Source organism: Macaca thibetana, chromosome 18, assembly GCF_024542745.1.
Source record: "Macaca thibetana thibetana isolate TM-01 chromosome 18, ASM2454274v1, whole genome shotgun sequence".
Lineage (NCBI taxonomy): Eukaryota > Metazoa > Chordata > Mammalia > Primates > Cercopithecidae > Macaca > Macaca thibetana.
In genome coordinates this window covers 44,584,064-44,596,223 of record NC_065595.1, presented here as the reverse complement: position 1 = coordinate 44,596,223, position 12,160 = coordinate 44,584,064, and the positions used below count along the sequence as shown (strand labels likewise).

Genomic DNA, 12,160 nt, shown 5'->3' with positions numbered 1-12,160 from the left:
TAGGTGTGAGTTGAACTTCAGTTGAATGTTTGGAAGATGTTTGTCATCAGTCACTAGAGAGTGACCAGTCAGTACAAAAGCATTCCCTACTAGAAAAATAACTATGTCCACAGCCTTCTGGTGAACGGTTGTCTGGCTTCAGTCTGTTTCAAAAGTCAGTGCATATAAATTGAATATTAAGTCATATGGTGTATATGGCACTTAAACATCACTTCCTAATAGGTAAAAACCCAGCTTTCTCTGCTTTGTGAATAGTGTATCCATATTTCTTTCAGAGCCAGTTTTTAGTCTTTTTGCCTTCACGAACAAAATTACTTCTGTGCACAGTAGAATTATTTGGTCTTGTGATTGGAGTCCTGATAGCAAGTATTTCTTCACTGGGAGTCGAGACAAAAAGGTAATTATTTAAAAACTTAATATTTTTTCAAATGTAAAATAATATTTGTATAGGTATGTTTGAATAAAAAATGCATAATCCTGCCTTTCAGCTTTTCAAAATCAGCTATGTATTCCTTTCTGTTTTTCATATATGTACATATAAAAAAAGACTTTTCTTGTTAAATCCTATAAGTAAATTTCTCTGAAATGTCAAAAATATGAAGAGAAGACCTTTCAGACATATGACCTTCATCAAATGGTCCCAGTGGAAGAAGAGTAATAAATGAAATTAATCAAGACCAAGAAACCAGGAGGGCAGCAAGGGAGGTAGGGGAATAAGGGAAAAACTATTTTCTAGTTTTCATACTTTTATGAATTTAACATTTTTCTATAATGAATGGTTGTTACCTTTTCATTTGGTGCTAGAAGTGGGTGGAGTATGACTGACCCAAGCTTTAAAAAAAGTCAAAACAAAGTAGCTAGGAATTTTTTTTTTTTTTTTTTGGAGACAGGGTCTCGGGTGCAGTGGTACAGTCACAGCTCACTGCAGCCTGGATCTCCTGGGCCCAAGCAATACTCCCACCTCAGCCTTGGCCTCCCAAGTAGGTGGGACTACAGGTACTCACCACCACGCCCAGCCAATGTTTTAATTGTGTAGAGATGGGGTCTTGCCATGTTACCAGGCTGGTCCTGAACTCCTGGGCTCAAGCAGTCCTCCCACTTTGGCCTCCCAAAGTGTTGGAATTACAGGCATGAGCCACCACATCCGGCCTCTGAGTATGTTCTCCAACATGACCTTCACCTTTGTTCTCTGAGAAATGTCCACCTTGCCTCTAGTCTTTCCTTTGTTTTCATACTCTAAAATACCCTTTTGTTCCTACGGACTAGAGGTGGTGAAGCAGTTTAGTGTCACCGTTCCTCTCCCTGCCCTCTTTAGTCACAGACACGGTACAGATCACTGAAGTGGAGGGCTAGCACAGGCAGGGTGTCACTCAAGCTAAACACCTACATGTCAGCCTCTTTGGCAGACTTTATGTCTCAGACCCTCCCGTCTGTTCATTTGCCTATTCTTTCTTGGCATTGGTGTGCCTGTGCTGTGCTCAATGCTGAGGAAGAAGGACTGCTTCTGTCCCCCACAGTCATGCTGTGTTAGTCTGTTTTCACACTGCTCTAAAGAACTGCCTGAGACTGGGTAATTTATAAAGGAAAGAGGTTTAATTGACTCATAGTTCCTCAAGGCTGGGGAGGCCGCAGGAAACTTTCATTCATGGCAGAAGGTGAGGCAAACACATCCTTCTTCACATGGTGGCAGGAGAAAGAAGTGCTGAGCAAAAGGGGAAAGCCTCTTTTTATGAAACCATCAGATCTCGTGAGAACTCACTATCTTGAGGAGAGCATGGAGGTAACCGCCTCCATGATCTGATTACCTCCTACTGGGTCCTTCCCACAACCTATGGGGTTGTGGGAGCTGCAATTCAAGATGAGATTTGGGTGGGGACACAGCCAAACCATATCATGTGCCTATAGAACATGGTCCATCTGCTACTCTCAGGGGTAGGTCAGGGCTCCAGCAGACAAGCAGCATTTGCTGGACATTCTCTGAAATGTACTTCTGCTTGCTTGGACAAAGCCTTCTGCTCAGAATCTTGCTTTGGTTCTGCATTTTGCTACTGTTGTCCACTTCACTTTTCTCCTTTTGATATGGAGTTTCGCTCTTGTTGCCTAGGCTGGAGTGCAGTGGCGCCATCTTGGCTCACTGCAACCCCTGCCTCCCAGGTTCAAGCAATTCTCCTGCCTCAGCCTCCTGAGTAGCTGAGATAACAGATACCCACCACCATCCCCAGCTAATTTTTTGTATTTTTAGTAGAAACGGGGTTTCACCATGTTGGCCTGTCTTCAAGCTGTCCACCCGTCTCTACCTCCCAATCTGCTAGGATTATAGGTGTAAGCCACCACACCCAGCCCACTCTCCATTGCTTTGTGACCATTCACACATCCTTGAGGTATGAGCTTCCAGGGAAGCCTCATTTCTTGAGGGGTATCATGTAGGTCAGGTTTTCCTTATAGCTGAGTAGATTCCCTGAGCAATGGACAGTGTAGAGAAAGAGCTAGAAAGCTGATTAGTTCTTTTTTTTTTTTTTTTGAGACAGAGTTTCACTCTTGTTGCCCAGGCTGGAGTGCAATGGTACGATCTTGGCTCACTGCAACCTCCACCTCCTACGTTCAAGCAATTCTCTTGCCTCAGCCTCCCTAGTAGCTGGGATTACAGGCACCCACCACCACGCCCAGCTAATTTTTATATTTTTAGTAGAGACAGGGTTTCACTATGTTGGCCAGGCTGGTCTCAAACTCCTGATCTCAGGTGATACACCTGCCTTGGCCTCCCAAAGTGCTGGGATTACAGGCGTGAGCCACTGCGCCTGGCCCAAAAGCTGATTAATTCTTAAACATTTTGTAGTAGCTTCTTGGGGAAGTGCATGAGCCTACTGATGGGACTCCACTGGATCGTAACCAATTTGTGCGTGTAGAAGGCATGTTAGACACCTCTGTCTGGTCTCTGGGCAGGAACGTTTTGTCTTTGGACCAAAGTGAGCTCTCACAGACGCATGTCTGCTGTACTGTGCCTTCTTTGTGATGCTTGAAATGTTCTCAAGTCCTGGCACATCATACACAAATGTAAATGATGCATTTAAAAAAATACCGGAGCAAATACTTTGTTGTATCTTTGCCAATGAAACTGTAGTGCATTGCTAGAAACCTTGCAGAGAGAAGGCTTTACAGTGTGTGATCTGTCTGTATTAGGTGGTTGTCTGGGGTGAGTGCGACTCCACTGATGACTGTATTGAGCATAACATTGGCCCCTGCTCCTCAGTCCTGGATGTGGGTGGGGCTGTGACAGCTGTCAGCGTCTGCCCAGCGCTCCACCCAGCGCTCCACCCTTCTCAACGGTCAGTCTCTGTGTGGGGCTTAGTTTTAAGGGGACCACTTGGTTTCTTAATACGTAACCCTCATGTCATTTCATTTGTGAATTCTCCTGGCCTCTGAGTTACTGTCTTTTTCTTTTTTTTTTTTTTTTTTTTGAGATGGAGTCTCACTCTGTCACCCAGGCTGGAGTGCAGTGGCATGATCTCTGCTCACTGCAACCTCTGCCTCCTGAGTTTAAGTGATTCTCCTGCCTCAGCCTCCCAAGTAGGTGGGATTACAGGCATGCGCCACCACACCTGGCTGATTTTTTTTGCATTTTTAGTAGAGATGAGGTTTCACCATGTTGGCCGGGCAGGTCTTGATCTCCTGACCTCAAGTGATCCACCTGCCTCGGCCTCCCAAAGTGCTGGGATTACAGGCATGTGCCACCGCGCCTGGCCTCAGTTACTGTCTTTTCCAAAATGGTTATGTTTCTCATAATAATTTTTGAATTGATAGAACCTAATGATTCAGAATGTAAAATACAGGTTAGGAATATGGCTCAAAGAGTCTTACTTCACCAAATCTAGGACTGTGGTACTTTTTCTGTAACAAGCGTCTTCAGTGGAACAAGGGTCCCTGTAGCCAGCTGGGGAAACACTGGCTCATGGGCTTTGCCAGCAGAGGATACAGATAAATCTGTGTGCAGCCCCTGTAAAGTGGAGGCTCCTTGAGGACACAGCAGAGCAGTGCAGCATGTCCTGGGCTGATGCCTGCAGAGTCTTTTGTAAGGCAGGGACAGTTGGGACACTGTGAAGAACTACTTTAGAGCAATGACGGCCATAACAGAATTTCATGCTAAGTTAGTCACTTTTGTCCCCCTCCCTTAAAAACAGATATGTGGTTGCAGTGGGATTGGAGTGTGGAAAGATTTGCTTATACACCTGGAAAAAGACTGATCAAGTTCCAGAAATAAATGACTGGACCCACTGTGTAGAAACAAGTCAAAGGTATTTCTTTCCTATTTTTGTTTCCATCAGATTAACTAGAAATTGTGGGGTCTTTCGTGGCAAATTTGATGCCACATTTTCATGGAGAGGGACATATATCTTTATTCATGGTGTCTACCACTTTGTTTTGTGGTAATCTGAAATTGATATATTGCACTTGATTTTTAAAAGTTTGCTTGACCAAATTGCTTGCATGCATAATATTGTTTTTATAAACAACCATTTGAGATGAAAGTGATTTTCATAATGGTGTTTTGGAATTTGACTACAGATTCTTAATTTGATTCAAAATGTTTGTGATTTTTAAACGTATTCTGGATTGCACTTTGGTAGTCGTATCCTTATGATTGAACCCTTCACCTCAGATCCTGCAGTGGAGCTTTCAGGCATAGCAAGGCTTATGCCCTGGGCCTCGTGCATTTGCCACCTGAGCTGGCATAGAGCACCTACTGTTTACAGCCTCCTCCCCATCCCACCCACCTAGACAGCAGGGATCACTTTTAATCTACCCTTTTACAGGTTTTATTCTTTGTGTGTGTGTGTGTGAGAGACAGGGTCTCACTCTGTCACCTAGGCTGGAGTGCAGTGGCAAGATCCCAGCTCACTGCAACCTCCACCTCCCGAGCTCAATCAGTCTTCCTACCTCAGCCTCCAAGATAGCTGGGACTATAGACACGCACCACCACACCCGGCTAATTTTTTTTTGTATTTTTAGTAGAGATGGGGTTTCATTGTGTTGACCAGGCTGGTCTGCATCTCCTGGGCTCAAGCAATCCTCCTGTCTTGGCCTCCCAAAGTACTAGCATTACAGGCATGGGCCACTGTACCCGGCCCAGATTTTATTCTTTAAAAATGTCTAAATGTGGCTGGGTGTGTTGTCTTATGCCTGTAATCCTAGCACTTTAGGACACCAAGATGGGAGGATTGCTTGAGCCCAGGAGTTTGAGACCAGCCTGAGCAACATAGTGAGACCCCCGGTCTCTACCAGAAATAAAAGAAATTAGCCAGATGTGATGGCGCATGACTGTGGGTCCCAGCTACTTGGGAGGGTGAAGTGGGAGGATCACTTGAGCCCAGGAGGTTGAGGCTGCAGCAAACCATAATCACACCATTGCACTCCAGCCTGGGTGAGTGAGACCCTGTCCCCCCTAAAAAAATATAAACGTTCAGAAAGCTCCTCGTATCATTCTGTGTCATATTTTCTTAGGCTTTTTCAACCTTCATATATCTGTACTGTTGAAAATACAATTTCAAATAGCAGTTTCAAATGACAATATGATGAGGGTGAGTGCTTAATGGAGAGAGATTTATGAGCAATGTCTTTTATAAGATATTTCATCCAGCAGATCTTGTCATGTCAACCAAACATGTTAGTGCTCATTATAATTATATTTATTAAAATGAGATATTGCCATGCCCCCATGGCTTCCCTCCTGCCTCTCTGGGCTGGGTTTAGCAGTTGAACTAGTTTGTGCTGTTGGCTTGCTGAAGAGGGAAGAAATCTGTTGAAATTCTATGCTTCAGGCATTTGAAAGGCACCCCTTCCTTCCACTTTGCCTGCCCACAGTGCTCCCTTCACCTCTAACCTGGTATGAAGACCTCTTCGATGGCCCCCATGTGGGACACTGGCGGGAAGCCACTTAGAAAGTGCAGGAAGGGAACATGTATAGAATTTGAGTTTTTTGTCTGAAGGGGTTGTTTTTTCCTTTGGTCATTATGGTGACTTAGGATTTGCAAGATGGAACTAATGCATGACTTAACATATTATTTGGATTGCTAATATTTCAGTTACCAAATTCCAAATACTGTTCAAATGAAAGCTTTTGCTAGTAATAGATTTACAAAGGTAATATAAGCAAACACTACCCTTTAGGTTGGTTTGCCAAGCTCCCTATCTTCTTAAATGTGACATGTTAATATGCTGGATTTAAAGGACATTACCAAAAAGAAAAAAGAAACCCACTATCTCAAAGCTTTACATAGCCAAACGAGTACTGTTCCTCAAAGTAACTCCCTTGGAAAGAATTATACCACATATGTTTATTTCAATAATTTCACTACTTCAAATCATTCTTTTAATGAAATGAGAGAACTTTAATCCATAATAATTGAGATTCCACTTATGTTGCTATCACTTAAAATATTCTTGGAACTTCTCTGTAGGAATTGTGTTCAGAACTAGCTTACTAGTGATGCAAGAAAACAAATTATAATGCCTTTTATGGTGTTATTTCAATCGTTTCCTCTTTTTAAAGCTTGCCATTCATATCTATTAAGCTTGCCATTTATATTTATTATAAAGCTTACTTCCAGGTGCTTTCAACAGTCAGATTCATCCTCAGAGGAATATGAGCTATCATTGAGAGTACTCAAATCATAGTCTGCATAATATGGAGGCATTTTCTCTAGAGTAATTTCAGAAAACAGTTGAGGCACAGCAGCACTGTTATAACCTCCCAGAGTGACTATTTGTAAGGGCTCGCAGTCATCTTGTTGCATAGGTTCAGGAGGACTGATTTTTTAAAATGGGTTTCATGACTTCATTCTTCCCTTTTAATCATGAGAATGCATCTGGTGACAGGGACTGTCAGCAAATGAGAGTGTAATGTGAGTGTTCTGGTATTGTTTTCAGTGTTTACTGCCCTAAAACCTACTTAGGTTTTTCACTTTAGTCGTTTCTGGTTTGGGAAGCTAATTTGGAGGTTAAATTTATAGAAGAAGTTGTATTTTCGTAGAGATTTGTTACTAACATACCTTGGTAATATTCTGGGTCTGCCTTTTTAAAGGGCTGGGGGTGTAGGGGGTAGGGAGCATTAATATGATGGTCTTGCCCAAGGTCACGCAGTTAGAGGTCACACTGGAGACCAAGACTCCTTCACTGGGCAGTACGTTAAATCTTTCATTGTCTTTCTTTACCCAGTATTAAAAATGCAATTCCATCCCCCTCACAGGGATGTCAAAAAAATAAAATAATCTAGAATATATAGTAAAGTTGAAATCGTTATAAATACATTTAGTAATGTTATCTAAAAGACTAACTGGAATATCCATTTCATGAAATTCCATTGATCATTAAAACAACATTTATTTAAAAAATTTTTATTTTTTGTATTTTTTAAACAACACTTGACAGAGATTCATTGTCTGTTTCTTGCTCCTTTTGGTGATGTTATTGCCAGTGAGTAAGATTAAAATTTAGTCTTGCAGTTTTATGTAAGTATAGTAAAATATTTTCCAGGTTAAAATAAAATGGCTAAAATGTTAACGATGGTATTTTAAAACCTGTACATTTCAATTTTCAGGTTGTAACTTCCATTCATGTTTACACCATTAATTGGAAAAACATTTCATGACTTCTCTATCTTTGTTTTAGCCAAAGTCATACACTTGCTATCAGAAAATTATGCTGGAAGAACTGCAGTGGAAAAACTGAACACAAGGAAGCAGAAGATGCTGAGTGGTTGCATTTTGCAAGCTGTGGTGAAGATCACACTGTGAAGATACACAGAGTCAATAAATGTGCACTGTAATGGACTTAATAACTACATGCTTGCAGTCACTGCTATCTTAAAATAATATCAGGTAAATAGATCATCTTTGCCTTCATAATAGAACTGAGTTTCTTTTTTTTTTCTTTTTTTTTTTGAGATGGAGTCTTGCTTTGTTGCAACCTCCACCTCCCAGGTTCCTCAGCCTCCTGAGTAGCTGGGACTAGAGGCACACGCCACCATGCCTGGCTAATTTTTGTATTTTTAGTAGAGACTGGGTTTCACCATTGACCAGGCTGGTCTCAAACTCCTGATCTCAGGTGATCTGCTCACCTTGGCCTCCCAAAGTGCTGGGATTACAGGCATGAGCCACTGCGCCCGACCTGAGTTTCATTTTTTAAGTTACATAGCGGTAGTCCTTATTTGAGTGCTAGACCCTTTGAAATGCGATGAAAGCTATGGACCCTTCACTTTGTTATATAACATATGTACACATACCCAGAACTTTGCACATACGTTCAGAGATTCCTAGACCCACAGACCTGCCTCTGTGTGTCCCAATTTAAGAACCTCTGTTCTTTCTTCATGACTGGATTTGCCCAATTTTGTGTTATTTTGGGACTTCATTTGTCCCTCTTTGGGACATTTCCTTATTTATTGCCCTCTTCAGAGAGTAGACATAGGAAAAACAAGATAGGAAACCTAGATTACTTAATTTTTATTTTAACATTTTCTGTAGATAAGCATACCACGCCAAGTGTGCTCTGTCTTGATCCCCTTCTTTTTAGCATATGCCAGACATTGTAGAGTTTGGCAAGCAGTTGTAGGTTTGAGCTGCAGCCAATCATTTCTTTTGTTCTTTAGAAGTACATAGATTCGTCTTTTTAGGGCTTTACCGAAAGTAAAATATTCTGACATTTAAACTGATAGATGTAGAAGGTAAAAAATAGAGTTCCGAAACATCTGAATTTATGTGATAGCTAAAGTCACAAGATGAGGGATGTATGTCCTCCAGGGAGGATGCAGAAAGAAGAAAAGGGTGCTGGAAACAGCCTGTCAGTTGTGCCAGCTGTGGGCTGGAGGCAGCCAGGAGAGTTGGGAGCCTGGGTGTTGGGTGGAGAGAGGTTAACGGGGAAGACATGGGAAGTACTGTGAACACGGCTGGTGTGAGCAGAGGACTATTCTGACCCTGTTGGAACATAGAGCCATCTGACAGATTGACAATGCAGTGAAGGCTGTATATAATAAATGTGTTGAAAGGAGGAAGGTGAGGATTTTCTTGGTGGGAGTTTACACCATTATTTAACATATTTTGCTTCCAAAGGGGTTACAATGTTTTACCTAAATGGATGTTTCTAGGTCAGTGCTATAGAGTATTTCTAATCTGTGTTTTATAGTGTGAGCTACATATGTAATTTTAAAATTTTCAAGTAGCCACATAATGAAACAGGTGAAATTTAATGACCCATTTCCTTTAATACGGTATATCCAAAATATTATTATGTCAACCTGTAATCAATATTAAAACCTGTACTGAAGTATTTTATAGGGCCTCTCTCAGTTCAGACTAGCCACATTTAAGTGCTGCATAGCCACATGTGGCTCATGGCCATCCATATTTGAACAATGTACTTTAGACTATTGCATCTGTATACTCTTGTGCCCTCAGCTGGGGGATGGGGGGTATGTGCGTGTGTGTACCAAGGCAGTGAGCATCTGAGCTTTGAACCTCAGAGACCAAAATGCCATGCCCATTTCCCTGCTATCAGCTGAGGAATCTTTACTCACATTGACACACGGGCTTATTCTGACCCAAGTGCATGCAGGCTTCCAGAGCAGATTCAGAGGCCTAACTTAGTCCTTTAGCTCCCCTCCCAGCACAGAACCCTCCAGGTTATCTGAAAGTAGGCCTCGCCTAGAGTGACTGAGTTTCCAAGTTGTCAGTTTTCCCAAATGGTCCTCAGGCATCTTCCTTAGCAATCACCTTACAGTTTAGTAAACATTCAGAGGACTTGCTACACATCTGGGCAGTCTGCATTGTAATTCATATGTGTTTACACACTTATGTCTTCATCTGCTAAAGCACCTTTGAACCGTATTGTAATTCATGATATCTGAAGCAATTATTTTGAATTGTAGTAATTCATAATATTGAAGCAATTCATAATATCTGAAGCAATCCTCAGATATGGGTTAGGCATGGCCCTGCTCTGAGCAGGATGGCAAAAGTGGCAGTCTATGACGCAGCCCTTGTTACCCAGGCTATTCCTAAATGGTGATGGTGGTTTTATGTTAATTAAAATGACATCATCAACAACGCGCCCTTTCCTGTCTGCCAGGAAAAGTTTTCTGTAGTGACGCATGTGTTTGTGTGTGTGCGTTTGAGGCTATATTACCCATTGCTACAGCAGTTCAAAATGACTTGGAAAAAAACAATGAATGCTGGTCATTGATGTGTATACTGACATGTTTAAGGGAAGTTACTGTGGTCTGTAACTTAAGAAATAAATAAAAAATAAGATGGGTGGAGTGACGGACACATGGATAGATATGAAGCCAGCACTGTAAAATATTAGTGGTAGTTTTGTATGCCCATACTCACAGTACCATTATTCACAGTAGCTAAGAGATGGAAGCAATACGTGTCCATCAGTGGGTGAATGATCAACAAAATATGTATTCATACAATGGAATATTATTCAACCTCTAAAAGGAAGATATGCTGACACATGCTGCAACATGGATGAATCTTGAGGACATGATGCTAAGTGAAGTAAGCTAGTCACCGAAAGACAAATACTGTATGCTTCCATTTATATTAAGTATCTAGAGCAGTCAAACGCATAGAAACAAAGTAGAATGGTAGTTTCCAAGCTCTGGGGGAGGAGGAAATGAGGAGTTGTTTAATGGGTATAGTGTTTCAGTTTTGCAAGACAAAAAGTTCTGGGGATTGATTGCACAGTTATGTGAATACTGTATATCGACTGAACTGTACACTCTAAAATAGTTACGATGGTAAATATTATCTTTATTTTACCACAGTGTTTTTTAAAGCATGGTAAACAACATTTTCCAGGATGTAAATTGGTACCAAAAAAAAAAGTGCTCCAAAGTAAGATATATTCGGGAAACACAGGGCTAACTAAAGTTAGATAGGTGTCTTTATTGTAGGAATTCTAAGAGCATTTAACAAATTAATTTACATTGAGAATTTTCAATGTGGAGGGTCTGGCTCATAACATTTCACAAACATTAAACTTCAGAGTCCCAAACCCTTTAAATAAAATGTTAATGGTAGAAACTCCTTAAGGGGTGTTCATTGTACAAGTCTTTCAATTTTTCTGCATGCTGGGAGGTTTGGTTTTTTTTGGTAACAACATGTTGGGGAAAATGGCCTTGGAATATTTCATTCAAATTGGAGCCAAGCTAACACAAAGCTGTTGCTGCTAGTGGGAACAGCCCTGATGTCCATGTAACAAGCTGCTCTCCCCAGCTCCCTCCCTCCTCCTTCTCTTTCCTCGGAGCCCACTTCTAGGATTAACAGGCAGGGAGGCAGAGAGCCCAGCTCAGGTAAGTTGGGCCACAGCAGAAGGAGGGCCAGGGCAGAGGTTTGGGCCTTGGCTCTGATGCTTGAACATAAACATACCTAGTCAGAAGTACATCAGTACAAAGTGGACCCTACAAAATGATAGGGCCAGAAAACAGGTATGTGGTTACCAGGGGCTGAGAATGGGGAGAGGAGTGACTACAGAGGGACCCAGATTCTTCAACAAATACATTACAAGAGGAAAAGGGAAAGGAAGCCTGGAGATTGAAAGATACTTGAGACATGTGAATCCAGTGCAATGTATGAACCTTGTTTGCATCCTGATCTGCACTAGCCAATCAGTCTTGTAAAAATACACTTAAGGGACAAAGCAAATTTGAACTCTGCCTGGATATTTGATGATTTTAAGGAAACAACATTTAAATATATGACAGTGGGGCTGTGGTTATGATTGTTTTTTTTTTGTCTCTAGAGACTGGGTTTTGAAGTGTTGCCTAAGCTGGTCTTGAACTCCCGGGCTCAAGCAGTCCTCCCACCTCAGCCTTGGTTTCTTTAAAAAAAAAAAAAAAAAAAAAAAAAGTTCTTTTGAATCATACGTGCAGTATTTATGGATGAAATGAATTTATGTCTTAGGTTGTTTCATAATGATTGTGTGTGTGGCAAGGATTAGGTGGGTTTTAGATGTGTGGATTATTAGTGAAGCTGGGCAGTGGTGGGGTGGTCATACTATTCTAATTTTTTTTTTTTTTTTGAGACGGAGTCTCACTCTGTAGCCCAGGCTGGAGTGCAGTGGCCGGATCTCAGCTCACTGCAAGCTCCGCCTCCCGGGTTCA

General features: G+C 41.6%; 2 protein-coding genes across 3 annotated transcripts in view; one reads left to right on the top strand and one right to left on the bottom strand.

Annotated features, from left to right (window-relative positions):
- Nucleotides 1–7,901, top strand: part of ELP2 (elongator acetyltransferase complex subunit 2) — a 41,168-nt gene extending 33,267 nt beyond the window's left edge. The window contains exons 19-22 of one of the 2 annotated variants that reach the window (XM_050767207.1): nt 276–397; nt 3,181–3,326; nt 4,179–4,292; nt 7,666–7,901. In XM_050767207.1, the coding sequence (XP_050623164.1) occupies nt 276–397; nt 3,181–3,326; nt 4,179–4,292; nt 7,666–7,822 (539 nt within the window). In that variant the 3' untranslated portion in view covers nt 7,823–7,901. Of the gene's footprint in view, nt 1–275; nt 398–3,180; nt 3,327–4,178; nt 4,293–7,665 lie in introns of those variants that run through there. The other variant, XM_050767208.1, reaches the window with a different exon arrangement.
- RPRD1A (regulation of nuclear pre-mRNA domain containing 1A) overlaps nt 1–12,160 on the bottom strand; it is a 711,886-nt gene that overhangs the window by 157,304 nt on the left and 542,422 nt on the right. The window lies entirely within an intron of this gene.